This window comes from Nanorana parkeri, unplaced genomic scaffold (assembly GCF_000935625.1).
Source record: "Nanorana parkeri isolate BGI_ZX_2015 unplaced genomic scaffold, ASM93562v1 scaffold47, whole genome shotgun sequence".
Classification (NCBI taxonomy): Eukaryota; Metazoa; Chordata; class Amphibia; order Anura; family Dicroglossidae; genus Nanorana; species Nanorana parkeri.
The window spans coordinates 2,744,198-2,770,152 of NW_017306315.1; the positions used below are offsets into that span (position 1 = coordinate 2,744,198).

General features: G+C 46.7%; 1 protein-coding gene across 1 annotated transcript in view; it reads right to left on the reverse strand.

Annotated features, from left to right (window-relative positions):
- Positions 1-445: 445 nt before the first annotated feature.
- DNAH9 (dynein axonemal heavy chain 9) overlaps positions 446-25,955 on the reverse strand; it is a 121,174-nt gene continuing 95,664 nt past the window's right edge. Inside the window, exons 40-49 of the mRNA XM_018573472.1 lie at positions 22,130-22,323; positions 19,184-19,332; positions 18,927-19,054; positions 15,731-15,958; positions 13,400-13,591; positions 12,494-12,685; positions 12,188-12,358; positions 7,094-7,276; positions 5,496-5,885; positions 446-712 (exon numbers count right to left, since the gene is read on the reverse strand). Coding sequence (XP_018428974.1) covers positions 485-712; positions 5,496-5,885; positions 7,094-7,276; positions 12,188-12,358; positions 12,494-12,685; positions 13,400-13,591; positions 15,731-15,958; positions 18,927-19,054; positions 19,184-19,332; positions 22,130-22,323 — 2,055 coding nt within the window. The 3' untranslated portion in view covers positions 446-484. The remainder of the gene's footprint in view (positions 713-5,495; positions 5,886-7,093; positions 7,277-12,187; positions 12,359-12,493; positions 12,686-13,399; positions 13,592-15,730; positions 15,959-18,926; positions 19,055-19,183; positions 19,333-22,129; positions 22,324-25,955) is intronic.

The following is a 25,955-nucleotide window of genomic DNA, read 5'->3' on the forward strand; positions in this document are numbered from 1 at the left end:
GGGTTGGGCAGCCTAGGGTGACAACCGTCCCTTAGTAGAAGCAGTGTTGTCACCCTTGCATGTGTGCCCCCTTCCCTGTGGGTTCCAGTCTGATGCGGAGAGAAACTTTTCATGCCGAGCTACTGGAAATGTTGTGGTAGCTTGTTCCAGAGAGTCCAAGATGGCGGCTGAAAGGATAAGTTCTCATTCATACTACCCTCCTACAACAGAACCCCCCCGTATCCTATATTCCTTCTAGAATTTTCCTGCTGAGGGAAAACCATGACAACCTCATCAGAGAACAGAATTTCTTTAATGGAAACACTTAAAATAAATAAAACAAGAAAATAGAACAATTATCGCATCTTCCGTCCAATATTAACACTGGAAGTTACAGATTGTCTTGTGCAATAGATGCTATAAAGTGTCTTCTGGAAGTCCATGACTAGCGGGAATGAGGTTCACAGTTTGCCGGGCTGCATAAAGCAATACTTGCTCCCATTGTTTAGATCTGTAGCAGTAGAGCCACCCCACCCAGCACCCACTTAGACGGGTTCTCCTTGGTCTTGAGGTTGAATGTCCAGACGTAGGTTGGCCCCCTCTGGCGGGTTTTATATACGGGACAAGCGTAGACATTGCGGGTGTCTTGTTTGTCCACCGGAATGGCCTTGATGAAGATGACGGGCATGGCGGGGGTCAGTTCCTTCAGCCTGGCGTCGGTGATAATTCCGGTCTACAAAGTGATAAAAGAGGATATCGTTAGCAACATCATCCGTACAATTCCCTTGTTTTATGTACTCACGCCAACCTAACAGATGGACATAGAGTTTTGTTTCCTGATATTTATTCAGGTATGGGCCGGAAGTCTCGGGAAGAGGGTTAGATTTTGGGTTCAGGTTCGGGTACTGAGTGCACTATATGGGCCAAGCTTTGTGGACATCTGACCACCACACCTAATAGGACCTTGTCAGACGTTCCATTCCAAAACCCATGACCATTAATATGGAGTTGGCCTCCTTTGTGACTATAACAACCTCCTCTCTCCTGGGAAGACTTCCTCAAGAGTTTGGAGGGTGTCTGTGGGACTTTGTGCCCATTTGTGAGTTCAGGTACTGATGTTGGATTGGAAGACCTGGCTCACAATTCACCCCAAATGTGTTCTGTAGGGTTGAGGTCAGGGCCCAAGTTCCTCAACACCAAACCATGTCTTTATGGAGCTGGCTTTGTACACGGGGAGGCAGTCATGGTGGAACAGAAAAGGGTCTTCACCAAACTGTGACCACAAGAAGAGCACAAGTGTCTTCGTATGCCGTAGCATCAATAGGACCCTTCACTGGAAGCTCCTGAACTCCATCATTTAGAGGGGTTCCACATACTTTTGACCATATAGCAGGTGTGAGAGTCAGATGTCAATGAAACTTTGGCCATGTAGTGTATAGTAACCCCACCAGTCCGGATCCTCCACCGCCATGACACTTCCCCTTTAAATAAGCCTCTTTCCTTTGTATTAATAAGTAAGAATTGCTTAGCTGTAGCCGACGCTTGCCAAACGGGAATGACATCACATCTGATTATAAATTACCATGGAAACAACATCCTGAGAATTCCGCGTTCTGCATTCTGCTCCGGCATCCAGAAGCCGGCGTCGTATTGCCAGATAAACGAGGTGATAATATTGAGATGAATAGCGTGCGGGGAGATTACGGGGCGGATTTTAATGATAAATGGAGGACGGAGGGAACTTATTAATGTGTTTACTGGAGAGCTTCTTTTTGTCTGTTCTCTTGTTAGAAATTGTGCGGGGCAAGTGATTTGAGTGTTGGGTTTATGATCATTTACATATATCTTTATGATTGTGCTGGAGGAGGTCCGGCTGGGACTACATAACGGGCATAACATGACACCCAAACAGTCCTTCCTGCTCTTCCCAGGACCTCCTTCGTCACCTCCACCCATGCTCACCTCCAGGACTTCTCCCATCTTCTGGGACTCCATGCCCCAACCGGTCCAGATATCTCCTACTCTTCAGATCAGGGAAGCCTATCCCACCTCTTCCTAACTTCTGAACTATTACCGTCTCCATCAGCTAATCCCTCACAGTTACTCCCTTTTCTATGACGACTTGCCCCTTCCTATTGGATTATGGACCTCCTAACCCTCCTTCAAACTGTTGTTATATAAATTCTGTATAATAATAATGAATTCTGGGACTTTATCTCACAGGAAGTGAGGAAAGATTTTTAAAGTTACCCCAACAAGGCAGCTGCTTTGTGAGGTTAAAGACAACCTGTTAGTTTAGTTTAGAAATATGGGCGGTGCCATTGACAATCTGTCTTAAAGCGTGTGGCTACCCACATTTTTTATTTTAGTGTTGAATGAAGAAGGGAAGAGTGGCAACTGGGTTTTCTGGAGAATAGGTGTTGGAGAGGCACTTAAATACTGGTTATCAGTGGTGCCATATTGCAGGATGTCCAACCAATTTCTAAGGCTTGATGGCCCTGGTGAGCAGGGGCGTCCCGAGGCCGGGTGTCACCCGGAGTGGATACTGGGTGACACCCTGCCGTGACGTCATCGGGCATGCGCGCCCATCTTTGTGATACCTGTCGGCGGCCACCTTGGTGATAGACACCGGCAGAGAGAGGAGGGGATGTTCACCCGGCGGGATAAGGTATGACGCCGTGTCCCCTTCTCTCTCCTGCAACTGCCGGGCTCTCGGTCCATGACCGCGTGCCCGACTTTTCAGAGGGGGGTGACGCCAAAATGACTGTCAGTCATTTTTATGTCACCCCCTCCAATGGTGTCACCCGGATGCGGGCCGCACCCCCCTTCTGACGCCACTGCTGATGAGGCTGCTCTCGTCAAGACAGAGCCAGTTTAACTGAGACTCCAAGAATCAGAATCCAGAAAGAGAAAGATAGCATGAAGAGCGCCAAAACGTAAATTAGTCCAAGAAAACTTTATTAGTATATCAATTAATTGATATTACAGCCAGTGCGGTTCAGAGGTCTGACCACTCTTCTTCTGAGGACTCAAATAGCACAATTGGCAAATTGAATCAATACGAAGTTTGAGTGAGTGATACAGTACCCAAAATGGGATCTGAAAACAAAATCCCTGTCCAAGCCTCGATGAAAGTGTGTGTGTGTGTGTGTGTTAGTTCAGACCAATAAAACAAGTTGCCAGTTTTTACAGTTATTTGATGAACTATTAATGTTTCCTTGGACTCATTTGTGGTCTGTTCCTCTTCATGTAATCTTTCTCTTTCTAATTGTGGGTACCCCAGTTAGGGTGACCCTGTCTGACAAGAACAGAGTCCCCACGGCCATTGACCCTTAGGGATCGGCTTGACATCCTGCGATATGGCACCGACTATTGGTATTCCAAGTGTCTCTCCGATACCTGTTCTGGACCTGACAGAGAGATTGGCCCTCTTTATGGACACCATTGTTACTGATACATAAAGTGATGGGAAATCCAAAACTTGAGAACATGAGGTGAGGTGTCTAAGAGGGTATTGTCCTCTCACTTCCTGTTGCATCTTCAGGACAGGAAGACAAATCTCCCCCTCTTTTTTGTGTGCTACTACGGAGAGTGAGAGGTTCAGTGTGACATTCCTTTGTCCTGTGAGGACCCATTCTGAATGAAATGAACCTTGAAGCCCAGATTCTCATGGAATTTGGGATCCTCCAATCTCAGGACACATGGTGAGGCCCAGTGACGTGACCCTCACCAAAGAGGGGAGCTGAAAGCCGCGGTGGAACGCAAGGAACTTCTACATGTTTTTTTTTATTCCAGGTGAGGAGCTGCAACATAGATGGACCTTGTATGCCAATATAAAGTCCACTTTAGGTCCAGTGCCAATGACAGACCGCCTTACCGCTAGTGTTCCGTACGCATCTAGGTCAGCAGACAAAGTTAGAACTTTTCTTTTTTAAAGCCAGAATAGAACTGTGAACCGGAATGTAACATTGACGGTAAAAATGATAATAAAATGCGGTAATTGGGGACATATTTAAATCCGCACTCGATTTTTCATATCAAAGAGCAACTAAATCCTTCCATATTGCTCCTCATCCCGGGCTGGGAGCCTCTGACAAGCCTATTGTCTTTGAGGTGGATGTCGCTCCGCCACTCAACCTTGAAGCTCGTCCTTTGTTAATTAGAGCGCGGCCGCCTTTCTCTTTCTAGTATAAAAAAAAATCCCCATTGCGAAAGAGGAGGCGGCTAAATACTCAGATCATGTGCCAGATGTCCCACTTTGATCAGCTCTCTAATATTGTTATGAGGATTTGTGAAGAAGATCAGCAGTCAGGAGAGGGAGGGGGGGAGTGGTATGGCGGGACAGGCATGTGCCAACCTTTGGTCTTGGGCTTCTTTCATACTTATGCGTGTGGCGTGTGAAGGAACATTTTCACATGTGTTGTGTGTGTGTTTTGAACATGCTTTAAAATAAGCTTAAAGTCCAAGTTTGACTAAAATGCCTCCATATATGGCAACGCAAATGTAACATATCCATTGAGTTACCTTTACCTTGTGAGCAGTTATTCTAGAATTGCTCAGCAATGGTCACGTGACAGGTGCCATGGCTTTGGGCAAAGATGATTACTGCAGTAAAGCCTTCTGGGAAAAACAGGATGCCTTAAGTGTGCCCATACACTGCACGATTCTCGTACGAGAATCGCGGGAAATCCTGCGATCGTACGAGAATCGTGCAGTGTATGGAAGGCGTCCGACCGTTTCTAATGTACGGTCGAACGACTTTTGTATTTCCAGAGATCGGCTTGACATCCTGCGATATGGCACCACTGACTATTGGTATTCCAAGTGTTTCTCCGATACCTGTTCTGGACCTGACAGAGAGATTGGCCCTCTTTATGGACACCATTGTTACTGATACATAAAGTGATGGGAAATCCAAAACTTGAGAACATGAGGTGAGGTGTCTAAGAGGGTATTGTCCTCTCACTTCCTGTTGCATCTTCAGGACAGGAAGACAAATCTCCCCCTCTTTTTTGTGTGCTACTACGGAGAGTGAGAGGTTCAGTGTGACATTGCTTTGTGCTTTGAGGACCCATTCTGAATGAACCTTGAAGCCCAGATTCTCATGGAATTTGGGATCCCCCAATCTCAGGACCCCACTGCGCTGAGAATCGTACGATTTTTGGCTGGTTTTTAACATGATTGAGAGATCCCTCAGGGGGGGCGGGCTTGCGATGATCGCAAGTACGATCTGCCTGTACAAGATGGGCAGATCGTACGTTTTTTTAAGTACTTTACAACCCTTGCAAGACAAAAGTCTTGCGAGGGTTGTAGAGTGTATGGGCACCTTTAGAGTCACCCTACCAAAGTGTCACCAGGAGGCATCAAGCAGTGAACAGACATTGTGAATGTTAATCTAGAGATTGAGAAAGGGTTAATGCACAAAATATGTCCTTTGTGTTTTGATGGTGCTCGTGTGTATGAGCTCTAAAGGACATAAACCCCCCGATAGATACAACGGAGGGAAATGTAGATACCTGGGTGTCCCAGCGCGCTCCCTCCATGAACAGTCCGTGGACGTAGGCTCCCTCTCGTGGCGGGCTGCTAAAGTCCTCTTTGTTCTTCTTGGTCACGTCGCACTGCAATGTCATCTTATCCAGAGGCCACTCGTTCTTTCGGGCCATGGACTGCATGATGGCGGTCAGGAAGGACTGCGGGTTGAAGAATCCGGCAAGCCACACAGCGGATGGCAGAGCAAAGTCGCCGGTCCAGGTCTCCAGCTCTTTGATACGGCTGAGGAGGTCCACAAACCAGCCCGCCAGGCCGGCCATGGAGGGGTAGGCTCTCTTGGTCCAAGATTCAGGCACTTGATCCATGTAGATGGCGTTTTGTAAATTCTCCATGTCGCTGGTCATGGTCAGCTCACCCTGTAAGACAAGGAAGGAAAAGGTGTTAAGACCTTATTAGTCTGAGGCTACTCTTTCTCTCCAATCAGCAGGTTGGTGACAGACAGTAGACACCAATGTATTTCTTCTAGAGACTATAACACAGGAAGTGGTGTTGATGGTGGTAGAGCTGTGCCAATTTCAGGACTGGATAGATAGAAATACAAATCCATTAGAAGAAAACAGTTCTCATAAGCATTTTAACTGTGCATTTAGCTGTTTGGTGTTCTGGAGTTCTTAAGGAGAACTATGGGGTCAGGGCTTTTCCCCATAGTTCTCCTAAGGGTCACGGGAGAACACAAACTTGCGTCCACCCGTCACCGTGAGCTCAGTATACCGCGAGCAATAGCTTACGGTATACTGAGATGCCGCAGCCGCGAGGGATCCCGACAATAGTGTCTGGATCCAACAAGCTGCGTAATTGACAGCTGGCTCTGCCTATCCAGAGGCAGAGCCAGCTGTGCCCGGCCCCTCCCCCGTCCGTTCCGCCAGTCAGCGCTGGAGGATCGGAGCGTGGAGGGGGAATCCCTGCAGGGAACTGTGAGTGACAGTCACGGCTCTCTGCATGGATAGATCGAGAAGTGAGCGAGTGCCGGTATGTGTTCGCTCACTTCCCGATCTACTGAGCCGACCTGTGACAGTTTCATTGTCACAGGTCGACTCAGATTATGAGGCTGAGTAAAAATCACTCGCCTCCTAATTATCCTTTAAGGCTTCTCTTCTCTTGGCCAAGGATCCCCCCTAACGCATCTTCCAATAATATTTTTAGAAAAGCCAAATCTCACAAATACTGAATCTGTGGTCATATGATGCCCCAGATCCTGAATCCTCTCCTCTCCTCTTTGGAGATTGGGGAGGTCCTCCTTTGGGGGCCTACGTCACTGCCTGGTAATGTGGACATTTTACATTGGGTTTATTGGCGGTATCCTCACACACAGGACCCCATGGGCAGGTGCTGCATGATGACATCATGAAGAGGGGTGGCGACTGCAGCACTGGATCACCTGTATTTGTTCCCAGAAGAGGCACCACAGAGGGTCATATGATATTACAGTCAGGTAAGTAAAATAGGGCTTTGGAAGGAGAGGGGGAATTTTGTTTTTGCATGGAGATGGACAATCCCCCCCCCCCACCACCACGACCCCTTGGTTGCTACTTGGTGCTTCTGCAGACATAGATAACTTTGTTACCTTGAGTCCCAGTTTGAGCCCTTTGAGTGACCGTTTGATCTCACTGGTCAGCATGTTCATCCGCTCACACTCCTGGAAGGCCACTACAATGTACGGTGTCCTCTCCTCCGCCTTGGCCATGAGTTCGGAGAGATTAAACTCTTCTGGGAGCTTCTCCAGAATTTCGTCCAGTGTGGCTTTTACCTAGAAAACGAACAAACAATCTTTTTGTTTATACCATGGACTAGTATGGGCTCTCCAGCCCCCCTTCCCAGCCTATGCTCTGTGATATACAGCCTGGATTGTGCAGCGTCTGATGTGCCAAGGGTTGTATAATGGGCTCCTCTCATCTCCACAACACAATCCACGTTCAACCTTCATGGATACACAATGACCTTCATGTAGGAGGCCAATAAACTCAGCCAGTTAAGTCTACACAACTCTATTATGGAGCACAAAAGGATCCATTAGCTGTAAACAGAGATTCATTATCCCACGGCCGGGTCACTCGGTAACATGGTGATCTGAGAGAGGCGCGAGGATGAGATTTTGTGAATGTATGTGATATGGAAATAGCTGCAAGTCAGGATAAAGTACCTTCCACAGCAGCTTATTGATGTTGGAATTATACTTCGACCCACAAGTTCAAACAAGCCCAGCGCGAGATGTAACAGCGCTCAATAACTTCTCAAGTCTCTGCGGTAATGTATTATTTGCACTGTATCGGGGGAAGGATTTAGTCCTAGCTTTGTACACAAACCCCCTTCACACAGAAGTAATACAGCTTGTGTTGTACAAACAGTTAGCCGTGGTATCGGATACTAGCCTATAAAAATGTGTGCAGGTGAATGGAGACCTCAGACGTATACAGGTGAGCAGGGACCGTTGAATGGGTATTGTGTAGGTGCACAAGGGAATATGAACCACGGAGGGGCAGAGGGACCATGGATGTGTACAGTGGTATGGGGACTGCTAATGTGTACAGTGGTATGGGGACTGCCAATGTGTACAGGAGTATGGGGACTGCCAAAGTGTACAGTGGTATGGGGACTGCCAATGTGTACAGTGGTATGGGGACTGCCAATGTGTACAGGAGTTATGGAGACTGCAAATGTGTACAGTGGTATGGGGACTGCGAATGTGTACAGTAGTATGGGGAATTGCGAATGTGTACAGGAGTATGGGGAATTGCGAATGTGTACAGGAGTATGGGGAATGTGTACAGGAGTATGGGGAATGGGGAATGTGTACAGGAGTATGGGGAATTGCGAATGTGTACAGGAGTATGGGGAATTGCGAATGTGTACAGGAGTATGGGGAATTGCGAATGTGTACAGGAGTATGGGGAATGGGGAATGTGTACAGGAGTATGGGGAATTGCGAATGTGTACAGGAGTATGGGGAATTGCGAATGTGTACAGGAGTATGGGGAATTGCGAATGTGTACAGGAGTATGGGGAATTGCGAATGTGTACAGGAGTATGGGGAATTGCGAATGTGTACAGGAGTATGGGGAATTGCGAATGTGTACAGGAGTATGGGGAATGGGGAATGTGTACAGGAGTATGGGGAATTGCGAATGTGTACAGGAGTATGGGGAATTGCGAATGTGTACAGTAGTATGGGGAATTGCGAATGTGTACAGGAGTATGGGGAATTGCGAATGTGTACAGGAGTATGGGGAATGTGTACAGGAGTATGGGGAATTGCGAATGTGTACAGGAGTATAGGGACTGCCAATGTGTACAGTGGTAGTATGGGGACTGCCAATGTGTACAGGAGTATGGGGAATTGCGAATGTGTATAGGTGAACAGGGATCATGGAGATGCACAGAGATATATGAACTGCAGAGGTGCACAATCTAACAGGTTTCAGGTACCAAGGACTGGAGGCAGGAGGTGCGTGGGCAGCACAGACAGAACATTGCAATGTGATGGTGCTCTTTCACATTCCAGTTAACAGAAAAGGCACAAAAGTGAATAGGTTGTATATATATTATGAGTGAATCACAAGAACAGAGATTCACATAAATGTATTTCACCTGTACACAGATTGGTTTGGTTGTATTCTGATTCAACCTGCTGACCCCCCATGCAGTTTACAGCAGGCAATGCTGATGGCACACATGGAAAACATCAGATTGATGACAGCTGACCTGTGCGTGCTTCAGGTATGGGGCTGGGCTGTGTATGTATGTTAGTACAAAGGTTCCCTGCAGCCAAACTGCTTGCGTGGGTTGTCATGTTAGTTGATAATGAAGTGAATACATATCATACGTGCCTAAAAATATAACTCGGGTAAGTATTCAGCCCCATCTCCACCTTTCTTGCCCTTGTCCCTTCTGCCTGGACAGAGCTAACCCTATACAAGGAATGCACACCGACCTGTATGCAGAGGATTATAGAACATGGCAGGACGCCTGTTATCTGAAGCTGCGCCAAAGTAACCCAACCAGTAAGTGGGGAACAAACAATCTTTTAGGACTCAGGCAAAGCAGCCTTGCTGTTATTGGGACAGCTGTTCTGACAGTTCGCTTTAAGCTAATAAAACTAAAAAAAACAAGCCATAATGAGCCTCTGTTGTTTATTGAGGGCTCAAACAAGACAAGTGACAACAGAAAAACGCCAAAGAACATGTAACTCCACCAACTTTTGTCGCCTTAGGAAAGAGGTCCTGTAGCCTTAGGAAAGAGGTCCTGTCGCCTTAGGAAAGAGGCCCTGTCGCCTTAGGAAAGAGGCCCTGTCGCCTTAGGAAAGAGGCCCTATCGCCTTAGGAAAGAGGCCCTATCGCCTTAGGAAAGAGGCCGTGTCGCCTTAGGAAAGAGGTCCTGTCGCCTTAGGAAAGAGGTCCTGTCGCCTTAGGAAAGAGGTCCTGTCGCCTTAGGAAAGAGGCCGTGTCGCCTTAGGAAAGAGGTCCTGTCGCCTTAGGAAAGAGGTCTTGTTTGGGTTTCGAAACGTCAGTGGAGGAACATGTTATATGGAACTTTTCTTTATCGCCTGCCTTGTTGAGCCCCCAATAAACAACTAAGGCGCATTATGGGGTTCTGGCTTTTTTGATTTTGTGAGCTTTAATACAGCATCCCCGCTAGACGTGCACTCCCTATCACTGGCGTTATGGGTCAGGTACTGGGAGAGCACGGCTACCGGTGATACTGTATTATAGTCCAGAAAATAGAAAAAGTCAGCACCCCACGAGGAGCCCCAGTTGTTTATTGGGGGCTCAACAAGACAGGTGGTAAAGCAAAAGTGCCAAAAACCATGTTTCTCTGCCCTGGTTGGGGCCTCTCAAGGTCACCGAAACACTGATGACTCGCCGGCAGAGGAACACGGTTTTTGACAATTGCCTAGATGAGCCCTCAAATAAACAGCTGAGGTTCACTATGGGGTGCAGGATTAGATTTCTGAGCTATAATACGGTATCATCGGTCACTGTGCACTCCCTATCAGCGGCGGTAAGGGTCAAGTTCTGGATGGACGTCTATAGGTTCCCAAAAAGACAAGCAGGAGGAAGAGCTGACCTTCTCAGCGCGTCTGTACCCAAACCACATCACTGCTAAGCATCTCTTTGTTGCTGGTGATCTAAATCCTAACCCACTATAAATTGCTGAATATATTTCTTTAGAGAAAAAAGGATTGGACACAGAAAAGAATCATGTGACACGAAGAAGCAGAAACCTCCAAAAGCTCATGAGGCCAAGACCGTGGCTTTAGGTCTGAAACGTTGTGCTATGGTATGTGAACAAGGAACTAAGCCATAGGAGGTGATAAACTGGGGTACCTGCTGTACTCAATAAGCATTCTACTGAATCGGATGGATGGACTATGAGGTATTTGGGTGTCTGGAGGTCTCCCCAGGTAAGCTGATGAGGTGTTTTGAGATCGCAGAAATTGGAATTTCTGGTAATTAATAATGTGCTGCTTGAGCAAATTCATAAGTGAAGGATTTAATGTCAAATGTTTTTGTTTGGGAGGGTCTACACGACCATTGTCGAGGCTTAAAAGCCTTTAGGTCAGATCCTTGGTGCAGCTGTCATGCCTAATGCTGGCCGTACACCGGTCAAATTTCGGCGGAGCTGAGCGAGGAAAAACAGGCGGTGTATGACCAGCTCCACATGTGTTCATTTATCTACTTTCTGATCTGTACTATTGCTTTGTAACTCTTCTCTTCTAAATAAACATTTACAGTCTTCACCGTGAGCAGAGGCTGTTGATTTCCTTATTAAGATCTATGAAGGGAGGCCGGACACAGAGACATTCTTGGGGGGGTCGGATTCCTGACCACCAGGGTATGTAGGGGCTCTGCTGTAGACTACGCCAGTGGTTCTCAACCTGTGTAACCTCAGGACCCATATTTGTCCTTGGCCATTAAGTGACGACCCAAGTCAGACTGCAATGGAAGGCACGGCATTAGGGTACCGCGCATTCTATTGTGGGCGTACAAATTGTGGGAGGGAGGCAATGGCAATGCAACACACCTCCCACACCAGAATGCACGGTAGGTGCGATTGCGTGGTACAGTTTAATGCACTGTACTAGTGTCAACGGGCCCTCAAAAACACTGATATACATACACAGACACAATGTCGCACACTCACAGACATTCTCACACACATAAGGTCCACCCAGTCTTCCTACCTTATGAGAACTATAGTAGATCCTCAGCCTGGGGTCCGGTGTGGGCTGCTGTGCTGTGACGGAGCTCCATCCATATGTGCATTGCTTTTACAGCTCCCTTGCCCGCCCTGTAGAGGTGGCGGGAGCCAGAATGTGACGTCACTCCGGTCCAGGCACCTCTACAGTGCACGTGAGGGAGCTGTAAGCAATGCACTTATGGATGGAGCTCCCCATCAGCCATAGCTCCAGCCAACCCCACCTCAAGCTGACACTCAGTGCTGGGCAGCATATTTAAATGGCTGCTTGGTGCAAAAACTGACAGTGCTGCGCTGGGGAAGGCAGAGAAGTCTCTCACCTTCAAAAGCGGAAGGCATGCCGCGACCCACTGAACACAGGGTTGCGACCCACCAGTTGAGAACCAAGGGACTACACCATACCTTGATTTACAGTTTATAGTAACAACTATATACAGTGGCAGGTCTAGTATAACTCATCGCCTACCTTCTCTTCCCGCGTGACGCCTCCACCGTCACCCATGCTGCTGTCCCGAGGCTGCATCTCTAGCACTGTGCGGAACAGTTTCTCTGATGTCTGGGTCAGAAAGCCGATCTCGGCATTGGGGTGCAGGCCATACAGGTAAGGAGACTCGGCCGGTAGAACGTCATCGATGTACTGCAATGAGGAGAACAGGAACATTGTCAGTGGTTGTCATTCGGTGGGAAATTCCGGTAGTGGAATTTCAGAGGTGAAAAGCTCAGCTGCTCTACTGCGTATGTTGGCGATGGATCTGAGCTCCTGATGATGTACCTGATGGTAACCGTTATAGTCCATGTTTCCAGGCACTGGGAATCCCGGGGCGAGGAACAGCTCTCCCTCAAGCATCTCCGGCTTGATGTATTCTTCCAGATATGTCCGGCAGAGACGCCGATCCCAGTCATCCGTGATGTGACCGCCGTACATGATCTCGCCAAATAGATAGCGCAAGTCATCATAGGGGACCTGGGACACAAAGCAAACCGGGTGTGAAGGATGCAGATCAGCTGTCGCCCGAGTGCGGGGACACAGCTGGGCGATGTGACAGGAGAACAGTCCTGCTCATTCAGGGAACGGGCTGGTCTGGTGGGCCAAAAACTAATTTGGGTTTATTCAATGAGACAAACAGCAGCATGCAGGGAGCAGTACCAGCAACCAATCACATTGCAGCTTCCATTGAGCTGACTACAGGTGACTGGTTGCCCCATTATTTCAGTTTTCTACTTATTAAAGGGTCACTCCATCTAAAATCTAATTCTTCAAATGTGTGAGAACACCATCAGGTGGAATATTTTATAAACTTTTAGCTCTGGGACTCCCACAATGGAATCTCTCCCAACCCCGCCCACTAGTTGATCTGAGACCTGTACCTCCCAAAGACTGCTACTCCCTAGAGAAGAAAAAAAACGTATTTTCTTATATCAGGCCTCAGATAACATTGCAATAGTTACCAGAACGAATGATCCAACACCCCTTCCCAAATGATCCACCACCCCTGACTCTTCCCCACTCTGTCCAAAACTGAAAAAAGTTTTAGCTGGGAATTTAAATCTCAGGAAAGTTGAAGAAAAGGTCTAAATGATTTCTCATTGGCCACAGTCTGGAATAGGAGAGAGCCATGTTCACACTGACCCCGGAGGGCTTGGACTTCACCCCGTGCTGTGCAGGACCATCTCTTACCTTGGCATTGGCCTCCAGGTAGTTGTACAGAACGTTGACTGAGATGGTGAGATCTCCGGTGTTGAAGGGATAGGAGCGGTTCCAGCCCTGAGGCCCAAACTTCCTCCTCTCTGCCACCACGGCGTGGAAGTAACAGAGAGCGAACAGGATGCTTTTGAACTCCGTCTCCCGGGCGCACATCTCCAGAGTGTCCTGCATCAGAATACAGTACTGTCAGTGCCACATCATGCACAGAGTCTAGGTCCACCTTAAAGCATATCTAAACCCAAGAGCAGAACTCACTATATTGTTGCATACCAGTCATTGGATGCAGTGGTGGCATGTTTTCTTATTTAGTATATTTTTTTATTTTCAGCTGGTGATCCTGCCAGTAACACACTTCCTGTGTTAGGGTGAGAACGCTCACTCACCATACTATATCTGTGGAGGAGCAGCACTGTCAGCCTAGGACAGGACATGTGTTAGGATTACAGAACACCTCTCCCTCTTCACATGGGAGGGTGGGATCTGTAGTCCACAGAGAGAACTGGGAACAATTTAACTGATAAAGAGTGCAGCAAAAGCAGAGTGCATGGGAAGCTCACAAGGTTTCTGGCAGGACCAACAAGTACTTTTAGCACTAGCAAACACATATAACTAAAATGCTTCTAATTAGGGATCCACCGATACCGGTTTTTTGGTATCGAGTATGAGTATCAATATTTTTTGTTTGGTTATTCGTCAATAATGATAATCCCATTAAGGAACTTGGGCGGCGTGTAATGACTCGCCGCCCGGCTTCATGCTCCCTCGTCACTAGGTGAAGAGAAAGCATGGAGACAGCTTTCTGGCCAATCAGGAGGCCGGGGGGCCTGTAAAGACTCGCCGCCCGGCTTCCTGATTGGCCAGCTTACCGACCATTTAGGAAGCCGGGCAGCGAGTCATTACACTCTGCCTGGCTTCTTGATTGGTCAGGAAGCATGGAGCCAGCTTTCTGGCCAATCAGGAAGCCGTGGGGCAGGTAATGACTCGCCGCTCAACTTCCTAAATGGCCAGCTACCCGACCATCCAGGAAGCCGGGTGGCAAGTCATTACACGCCCTCTGGCTTCCTGACTGGCCCGGAAGCCAGCTCCATGCTCCCTGGTGACAAGGGAGCATGGAATTAGCTTCCCGACCAATCAGGAAGCCAGGCGGCGTGTAATGACTCGCCACCCAGCTTCCCGATACCCGAAGTTCTGGCATCGGGAGTATTTGTTCAAATACTCGGTCTCGGCACTGATACTAGTATTGGTATCGCTGCATCTCTACTTCCAATGGTATATTCAACAGGCCAAAAAGGAACAAATAAGAGAAGTTCGATGTTAGGGTCTACATACACACTGCAATGTCTACATGGCTGAGATTTTAGCAGGGAAAGTGTTCTGCAGGGAAGCTGGCTGACTTGGCCTAATATGCAGGCCGTTAATAAGGAGGAATCTACCAATCTGAACAGATAAAGCAATAATGAAAATATGATTTAAACAATAATACGCAAATAATAAGTGCAGCACTAGAATGGTGAAAACTGTGTATATACTTCCAAATTCAAGTGATATCCCAACAGGACAGGGATTTGCCTTATTAACTTCACCTTAACTAAATGAATAGCAAGGTCTCAAAGTCTTTTTCCTCTCTGTAAGGGTCAGCTGGTCCTCTTAAACAGCGCTGTATCCTTTAATGTTGATCTCTATGTAGCTCTACGTTGGCTTGTTTTCTTATAAGGTCCATATGGTAAGCACTAGGCGCTTTAGGGGTCTCAGTCAAGATCAGCTAAGAATGATGCCTGTTACTCCAAGCTAACCAGACGCCCGAGGGGTTGGAATACCACAGATTTGTATAATAATATGAAATTCAAATATCTTCCGGTTTTCATAAGACTTCCATTATCTTCCCTTAATGATCTCATTTCGATTTCAGATCAGCCTCTTGCAATCCCCTATCCGGCAGCTGCTGTACAGGGCATTGCAAGAGGCTGATACCAAGTCAAAATTAGATCATTAACACGAGATAATGCTGCTGTATAGGGGATTGCAAGAGGCTGATATCAAACCAAAACCGAGATCATTAACACAAGATAATGGAAGTCTTATGAATCCCAGAAGATACTTGAATGTCCTCACTGACTTACAAGGACAATGGGAACGTTATTTTATGTTTATTCACATTTATTGTATATGCTGCACAATGTTTACAGATACATTGCTATACATTTGTGACAAATGTGAAAAAATACTGAATAGTTTGAGTTCAGGGTATAACAGCATTCCAAGCACACCTAACATAACCATAACAGTTCGGTCCAGCTGCCTCACCTGAGTGAAGTTATCCAGGGCTTTGTGTAGGTTGGCGTGCATGCCTGTAGGTGGCTCATTGGTGATCTTGATGGAGTTCTCTAGGATACCTTGCGGAATGATGTGCCCATCGGGCGAAGGGGCCGGCTCTGCGCTGATGAAGACCCGGAACTCCTGGTGACTGCCTTCACTGTGATGTTCCAGTTTCTTCTCCAGGGTGCTCAGCCACTTGGCCACCAGATGGATGTTCTACAACAACGTCAAGAGAGGAATCTGTGAGAGACCTGGAGGGTTGTCTGTGCAAAGGCTCATTACTGTTTATCTCTAAAGTTAGTCCTGTTCTGAAATGTTGTAGACGTCATGCCATCATCCAAGTGGCTTCCTCAATTCTAATGTGGGCCAGGAACATATCTCAGCATTTAGATTATGTTCTTAACACTCTACAACTGTGGAAGAGGAGCTTGGCAGAACCCAAGCCAGAGCATCCCACTCAGCTCCTAGCAAGCAGTGACGTCAGTGAGCTGGGCAGGAAGCTGCACAGAGTGTTACGGAGTCCTTAGCAACCTGGGACACTGTGGCAGCCCCCCTCCTCACCACCAAAAAAGCCAGATGTTTAATACGCAGGATGTTATCAAGCCAAATAACATTCAGTAAGGGTTTACATAATCTTCCCATAGAGGCATATAAGATCTCTATCAGCTATCATTTTTCAGTCTTTTGGCCTAAAATAAGTAATAACATAGAACAACAATAAAAAGCTTCTTCTAGGTGGTTTGCATACTAATCTAGCCGTTTCAGTCTCCGGTTCTATTGCAGTGAGCTGTCAGAAGCTCTAGAATTTCACAATCACCTGGAGGGAATTTAGTTTTTCGCACTGTAATGATAACCTAGACCCGAGCCGGCTCAGCAAATACCTGTTACTTTATCTAATTAAGGAACTGTTGCATGCCCAGGGGCAATAGTTGGGGTGACAGGCTCTCTTCAATTCCTCTTGCAGCAGGTAACAGACAATTAGTACATGTCCCCCACAGATTCAAAGTGACACACAAAAAAAAGGAGAAATGTAATAAAAACAGCCATTTGTCATGATATTTCGTTACTCGTCTCATTCTGTTATACTGCCCTAAAGCGGTGAGCCGGCGTCCTGGACTCAGCCCATCAGAAAAGACCGCCGTTGGCTCGGTGCCCGCTGGTAGCATGGCAGCTCAGAGTCATGATTACACAAAAGTTATTTTTCTGAACTTGCAGCCTGATTATGGAGCACTGGAGCAACAATGTATGAAAATGAGGCACCCAGGATTAAATTAACTTCATTCCCAAGTGATTTAAGTGGCATTTCGGCTAATGGATGCCGACGGCACTTAAAATGGGAAATATATGCTGGAGCTGCCTGAACTCAGGGAGGCAAATGAGCAGAAAATAAGAGGGATTCAGTCTGGACAGACTGGGAAAATCCTGAAAATATATTGTTGGTTACTTACACATCTATAGTTACCTACATTATATGACCAAAAGTATGAGGACACCTGACCATCACACCTACAAGGGCCAAACACAGGTGGACTCCTCTCACAATGACGGAGTTCAGGTATCTCCAGTAAAGGTTCTGTTAATCCTCCATCATACAAAGACATTTTAGCCAATTGTCTTCTTCTAGCCTTGTGGTAACAGTTTGGTGAAGACCCTTTTCTGTCCCACCATGACTGTCCCCTGTGTACAAAGCCAGCTCCATAAAGACATGGTGTGACCAGCTTGGTGTGGAGGAACTTGTCTTGCACAGAGCCCTGACCTCAACCCTACTGAACACCGGTATTCCAACATGAATTGGAATGCAGATTGTGGGCCAACATCAACATCTCATCCAACATCAGTACCTGACCTCACACAGACACCCTCCAAAAGCTTGTGGAAAGCCTTCCCAGAAGAGTGAAGGATGTTACAGCCACTATTCTGGACTAATTGTGAGCCAGATCTTCTCCTCCAACATCAGTACCTCACCACACCAATGGTCACAAATTCACGCAGGCACGCTCCAAAATCTTAAGGAAAGCCTTCCCAACAGAGTGGAGGCTGTTATAGTGGTAAAGGGGGGAACACCAAATTATTGCCCATTGCTTCGGAATGAGATGTCCAACAAGCTCTTGTGTATGGTCAACTGTCCACAAACTTTCAGCCATATAGTTTATATCCGTGTCTGCAATGTTAACCCATACAGGATAAGAAAACTACATATCCGCAGTGTCCCGAGACAATGCCGTCATGAAGCTTTGTAAATGGTGCTTATTATCTATCTTGTACAGTCCATGTACCCATTGCACGCCTGACTGCTCATCCATTGAACGTAAGGGGGGTGCATCGATAGTCGATGGATGACCACTGTCCAGTAATATAGAAAAATGTGGACACCGGCACTCCAAGGATAGAAAACGTCTATTTAATGACGTGCATGCAAAACATACTTATTGCTTTGATGTGCGTGCAAAACTTATTGCTATAAGTATGTTTTGCACGCACGTCATTAGATAGACGTTTTCTATCCTTGGAGTGCCAGTGTCCACATTTTTCTATATTATCTATCTTGCTCGCGCACTCCTGTACCGGCTGGAGAAGAAACCACTTAGAACAAAGATTTTATAGGCACAGAGAGATAAAATGGTATAAAATAATTTAAAGACCTTATACAAATAATGAAAGTGTTTTTCCTCATGTGCAAATCCAGAAAAATGGTTAGAAGTGGTTTTCTACTAGAGCAGTCATCAGGAACAAGAGAGAGAAAAGAAATAGAGATGGGAAGAGATGAAAAGAAAGAAAGGGAGAAGAAAAGAGAAGAGAGAAGAAAGGGAGTAAAAGAGAGAGAGAGAGAGGGAAGAGATAGAGTGGGTGAGAGGGAGTGAGAAAGGAGAGAGAGAGAGTGAAAAGTCATAGGAGGAGAGTAGGGAAAGTGAGAAGAGACAGAAGAATGAGATGAAACACTTGGCTGTTCAAGCGATCTGGGAGTTGCCAGCAGACAGACAACATCTGGTATTGGGAAGCAGCTGTGACATACAGAAGACATTTATCCACAAATGATGGGAGATGTGAATAATGCTGGAGATGGCCAGCACAAGCCATCATCTCTCCAGCACATGAGATGTAATATGTATGATCTGTGGGGAAATCTTAGCACTGCAGACTTCTATAGACGCCGGAACTGACCGCGGCGGACGTGAAGTCGTACCTGTAGGATCACCCAGTGTCCTTCTTTGGCTGCCAGATCCAGAGCCTGTTCAGCCACAATCTCCTGTCCCTGTCCCAGCGAGACATTATGCAGATTTTTGTTGTCAAATGTGTAGCCCAGCTTCCTCCCTGAAAAGAAAAAGGAGTTACATATCTCGGTACTTTTCTCACATATAGTGCGAATAGCTCGTTCCGTCCCCATTATCTCCGGCTATACGGGCAGCAGGGAGCAGCGGCCAGTACGCGTCATTACTTTACCTTGTTTCTCCACATCTTTTAGAGGGTCCACCCCGGGCGACAGGATGAAGAACATGGGAATGGCTGGTCCAGACTCTTCAAATGAGGTGGCAAAGTCCAGAGAACGCCCAATGACATATTTACTGCCCAACTTCTCCTCTACAAAGTCCCTGGAGTAGTAACACAAGAAATGGAATCACTTATATGTCTGTTCAGTACAGTAATATATGCTGCACTAGCCTACAGCAACAAATCAGAATTTGCCATTCTTTGCTACGATCCACTGCTTTGTGATGGGTGGCTATGGGATATCATGCAGTTAATTACATAAACCCAAAAGTTGTGTAAGTGACATGGTTTTATCACAGTATACCCAACAACATACACTATGTGGTCCAAAGTATGTAGACCCCTCTCCAAATGAATAAACATCAAGTGTTTCCTGTAAAGGATTCCCCTAATGCTTCTTTGGACAAAGACATTTTACACAACTGTGTGCTTCCAACCTTGTGGTAACAGTTTGGAGAAGGTCGTTTCCTATTCCAGCACAACTGTCCCCTGTGTCCAAAGCCAGCTCCATAAAGACACCAGTTTGGTGTGGAGGAAATCTAGTGTCCTGGACAGAGCCCTGACCTCAACCCTACTGAATACCTTTGAGATTAATTGAAACACCAAATGTGAGCCGGGTCTTCTCATCCAACATCAGTACCTGGCCTCCTACAGACACTCTCCAAAATCTTGTGGGAAGCCTTCCCAGAAGAGTAAAAGGATGGTTTAGCCACAAAGGGGGCTCCATATTAATGGCCATGGTTCTAGAATGTAGGTGTAGGGTGTAAGTAGGTGTATTGTGTATGAAGCCGGGGTAATATCCAATGTTAACAAACAAAAAAATTGTCATACCGAAATGAATAATCATTTCCAAACACGGCAATAACGTTGAGGGTGTACTTGTCTCTGGCCGTTTGATTATCCCATGTCAACCAATGCCATTGTCCTTTTCCCCTCCATCAGTGCAATATGGCAGAGTGATAAAAAAAAGAATCTCTCTGCTTTGACATCGAGATAATCTTCCCCAAAATATTATAAAAGTAGAATCCAGATAGCACAGAGACTGCTCTGCAATATTTATCTCTGGGGATAGACTGCCAACATTATCCAGACTGTGTACTTTAGGTCTATAGTTAAAGAATGATGCTGATGCTACAGATAGAAGGCAAGCTGTGTTCTACCTAAAAAGCTCTCGGCATGCAGGAACACACAGGGTTGTGTACAGATATAGACATGCAGGGTCATTGTTCTCATTCAAAATGTGAACAGCTAGCTCTCATCAGAACACGATGTTGTTAATAGCAAGAGAATCAGAATATATATATATATATACACTGAGTGGCCAGATTATTATGACCACCTGACGTTTGTAACAAGAGAAAAATAGAGGGAATGATTAAAAAATGGATAGTTAGAGAATATATAATAAAAGACAGGGGGGTAGAAAAAAAGAGAAAGAAAAAAGAAAGGGGGGGAGAGAGAGCCAGAGGAGAGAGAGATAGAGAGATAGAGAGGAGAGAGAGAGGAGAGAGAGAGGAGAGAGAGAGAGAGAGGAGAGAGAGGAGAGAGAGAAGAGAGAGAGGAGAGAGAGAGGAGAGAGAGAGGGAGGATATGCTCCACAGTAACAACTGAAGTGAACACAGTGTAACAAGACTCAAGAGGAAACAAACTCCGATATAACACAAGGACATAAAGTAACTAAACTGAACAATAGATTTTTAGCTCGCCACCAATAAAGAGCTCGGATAGTCCCGGCCTCGCAGCTTTAGTTTAGAAGATTGGAGCACTCCGATGACTTCAGATCAGTAATGGTTCTCGTACAGCTGTGTCTGGGCCGGCGGAGGCCTCTCTGGAGATGGACAAAGTCAATTAGCAGAATATTTCAGAGCATCGCTCTCCCTCTTCATCAGCTGTGTCCGCTCTGAACTGCGCCAGGAACGCAGCTGCAGGATTCGGGAGGTCTCAGCCCCCGCGATATTCCATACATGAAGACTCGGAGTCTACAACCTGCGGCTCTCCAGCTGCTGTGGAACTGCAAGTCCCAGCATGTTACAGCATTATCTCCACATAAGCTCCACAACAGCTGGAGAGCCAGACCCCCAGAGATAGGTCCATTTATCTTGTGCCAGTGCAATACAGTTACTGAATTTATAAAGCATTTATTAAAGTAGATGAAAACCTAAACGAAAGCACTGGGAATGTTTCATGTGTTCACTGTAATAACATCATTTTTTATGCTTTGTTCCATCTCAGATGATCTCCAGCAGCGGCGATGGCTGCATGGCATTTCTGTTGCGGGTTTCTTAAAGGTGACAACAGTGGACCATGCATATTGAAACAGCCACTTGTTATCTCCATCTGAAGCCCATGTAACTACAAAGGAGCACAATTAGGAGACGGTCAGAACGTTGTCATCTTATAGGAAGTGCCTGAACAAAGCCCTTCATGGCAGGATCACCGGGGATTATTCGTAAGAAAGGTAAGAATTTAGGCCTTGTTCACACCAAATGCAGACCAGGTCCGGTCAGGTTTCTGCAAACGCATGCTAGTCTTTTAGATGCGTTTTTGATGCGTTTTTGGCTAAAATAATTTGTTTTTAAAGTTTAAAATGGGCTTTCAGTGCGTTCCAGGCATTTGCATGTGTTTTTGATGCGTTTGCAGATCCAGAGCAGGTAAAATAGGGCTTGCTGCAGTTTTTTCACCTGCTCTGGACCTGCACGCTGCGATGTGAACTGGAGCAAATAATACCATTGGAATACATTGGACGCAGTTTTGCTCCGGTCTGTAACTGGAATGATTTTGATAGGCGGATTTATATTTAATTTCAAATGTAATGACATGCCGGCTACAAAAAATAGTTTCAAATGACCCCGTGTGAAATTGTGAGCATACCGCCAACAAGGAATTGGCGTTCCTCACCTGACGGCGTAGGTCATGCGGTCGGGACGAATAGCCCTCATCATGCACAGTCTCTGGAGAGCCGTCTTGCTCTTCCACTCCTGAGGGAACTTCTCCTTCTCGGGACATTCCGACTCCACAAACTTCTTCCAGCGCTTGGCCGACCCTTCAATGTCTCGGTCCAGGCTCCTAAACTCATCCATGGCCGAGAGAGCCTGCGGGGAATGAGACGTGGAAGTACATTAATGTCCTACAAATAGAAGGTCTGGATAGTTCATTTCTATGTGAACTTATAAATAGAAAACATCATTTATTATCAAATCTCAGTATATTTCTCCGGTGAACAAGAAACCTGTACAGAGAGAAATATGGAGACTGAATGTCCCAATGTGACTAAATATGGCCGTCCCTGCCTTTCATAGGTTGCGAGTCTCTGATCAGCAGCCAGTGATTTCCGAACTCCTGACTATGTACTGTATGTCCAGTGCCAGAGCCCAGAGGAAGCCAGGCAACAAGCAAATTCTAAAGGAAGCCTGCACATTAGAGTTGCCACCTTTTCTTCAAGCGAAACCCGAACAGTCAAGCGACGTGTAGACATTTTTTTTGGAGAATGAGTGGTGGCTTATTCATATGTAAATAGCTCCACCCATTCATATGTAAATATCACAGTTGCCGCCTTTCCTTCAAGCGAAACCCGAACAGTCAAGCGACGTGTAGACATTTTTTTTGGAGAATGAGTGGTGGCTTATTCATATGTAAATAGCTCCACCCATTCATATGTAAATATCTCAGTTGAGACTATCTTCAGTGGGGGGCCAGTAGCCCCTATCTTAATTTTGGTTGCCCCTGTCTGCCTGACATCTTGTGTCCGGGTTTCTGCTGCCATGAAATGCGAACACAGCATTCAAAACCCGAACTGTCCGGGTGAATCCTGGACAGGTGGCAACCCTACTGCACATATCACTTCATTCCCTACACCAGGCTGCAGGGCCCCTTAAAGGGGAGTACAGGCAGCCCTCCCATAATGGGCCCAGGCCTCATCAGGTCAGTAGGGGGGCTTGAAAGTGTTTTTCTCTTCCCTTTGTCCTCCCCTCGGGCGCTTTCTTTTTTTTCTTTTTCTCTCCGTACGCCTGTCCTATACACAACTCCCCACCCAGCACTTAGCAACCGGGACGCTGTGGCCGGCATCCCACTCAACTCTTGGCCACCAGTGATGTCATTGTTTGCCAGGAGCTGGGGGAAACGCCAGCCAGAGCATCCCAGATTGCTCAGAGCCGAGCAGGGAGATGTGCATGGGCTTGTTCACACCAGCAGTCGCACTCAACCACAAGGCTGCTGGTGTGTGTGTCAGGACATAGCCGATGCGCTCTTTCGAGACGCACCACTGTTTTTTGTTAGAACTTTATTAAAATGTCACAAGTGACATTTCATTAAGTTCTATGGGCACACTGCAGTGCGATGCGGTTGCACCAAATCTCACTGCACTGTGCTTAAAACTAGTACTGCATACCATACCTTTTAAAGTGCACACCACCACAACATGGTGGTATGAAGTGTGCCCGCCTGTGACAAGGCAAATTGCACCTTGGGTGCGCGTAGGGTGTAAACGGGCCCTAGAATCATGCACTACTTTTTTTCCCCAACAACGCAACTCATGGTATTGTGGTACCGCGCATTGCAATGTTGTCCAACACATTGCGGACAGGGGGTGCCATTTAAATAAATAGCGACGCAATGCACCTGCCGTGCTGTAATGTGTGGTAGTTGTTTTGCATCAGTTTGTTCAGTTAAGCTTTAAAAATGAAAGAGAGAAGCTGATTGGTTGTCATGGGCAACTACTCCAGATTCTGTCTGCTCCAGTTTTTATGAATTCCCCATCACTGTGTTCCCTGGGCCGAGGCTCCGCCCTATCTGCCAGCCCACTGAAACCCCACCCACAATGGAGCATGAGAAGGAGATTGCAGAGAACAGAAGAAGCCGCATCACCACCTAGAAGCTCTGCAAATATCTACAATGTGCCAAACTCAGATTACAGTTAACCAACCGCCGGCATTATCTCCGGTAATGGCACGGCCAGGTTTGGCACTGTAGTCGTTTCTTATTTGTAAGAAAGTGTCCGCCACTGTGAATGATTCACTGTGGTTTTATCTGTCCCCCCAGGTGGAAGTAAATGTTCTGACCTCGCAGCATGGAAGCTCCGGCTCTAAGCAAACGCCCGCAGACTGCGATTCATTAGCCGTCTCATCACCTTGTGATTTGCATAGGAGAGAGGCGCTGTGACAGCCGCGTTGAAAGCGACGCTGCAAATACTCCTCACTATAGATTTTAATTAAGTCGGCTATTAAGGTGAATAAATTAGAGCACGAGCTGTTGGAAAACAGGCGGCTTTGTATCTCCGAGAAATACCTTCTGCTCCAATAATATTTACTTTCTTTCAATCCTTACAAAGATAATCCTCTGGGGCCTAAACTCCTTTTCTTTTGGATTCTTTGGCCCCAATAGTTGAAAACTTCTAAAATGAATGATTTCTCCCCCCTGCTCCTGTAACTCAGCAGAGAGACAAACATACCCTGTTTCCCCGAAAATAAGACCTAGTACTATTTTTGGGAATTGCTAAAATATAAGACCTACCCCGAAAATAAGACCTAGTTGTGACCAATCCCAGGGCTGGTGGTGGCATAAGGGGGGAACCTGAAGAGCCGCGGGAGAGGCAGGAGAGAATCAGCGGTGCCAACGAAGCCAGCGCTAGAGGAAGCGAGGCGGCACCGGAGGGAGCAGTGCCGCATAAGCCAATGCTTCCTCTATAACGCCGGCTCCTGTCACAGGCGGAGTGATACCAAATGCACTCCGCCTGTGAGGAATCCATAGTGAAAGTGCGCTTCGCTCATTCTGGCAAGTGATTGGTTAGCAAATTGCTCTTGGAAAGGTGCGGCACCGCTGATCACCATATACTTTTCTACATGAATAAGTGTGAATTGTTGTACATTAAAAAATAAAATAAGACCTACCCCGAAAATAAGACCTAGTGTGTTTTTTTGAGCCCAAAAAAATATAGGACAGTGTCTTATTTTCGGGCAAACACGGTACATAACCCAATCTGTCCTTATTTCTGCAATGTAACCACTTCCTGTCCTCCCTAGGGAATGAACTCATTCCCTAGGGAGGACAGGAAGGGATGTGGGATGGGAGCGGAGCCCAGAATCCACTGTACACAATCCTATCCTACCTTGTGAAGAAGATGGTAATATACGTTGGGGGCAGAACCCAGAATCCACCATACAGATTCCGAACCCACCCTACTTTGTGGAAGAGGAAATAATATTACTTCCGCTTCCTCCAGAAGAAACACAGGAATAGTGTGAAGTTGTTTGATTTCCTGTCGGCTCACTGTGCCGCGCTAAAGGCTGGTCTGGCTGAGCTCTGTGATTGATTGTCCCATATACATACTATAGTTATAAACAATACATTCCTCTGGGGAGTGTACATCCTCTTAGGGCCCCGCCTCCTCCCCTCCCACTGCACTCCCTGCCCCAATGACAGCTCTCATCTGTGTGTGTACTTCTCACACCCACTGCAAACTCTTCTTTTCACATGTCAGCATTCCTTCTCACCTATCAGAAGTCCCCACCCACCTGTCATCAGTGTCCTTTCACCTGTCAGCAGTCTATCCCACCCATCAGCTTCCTCCACTCTGTCAGATGTCCCCTCCTATCTGTCAGCAGTCCATCCCACCTGTCAGCATTCCTCCTCCACCTGTCAGAAGTCGTCCGCCCCCCCCCTTTTGCCAACAATCCTCTCCCACCTTTCAGCAGCCCTCTCCAATCTGTTAGAAATCTATCCCACCTTC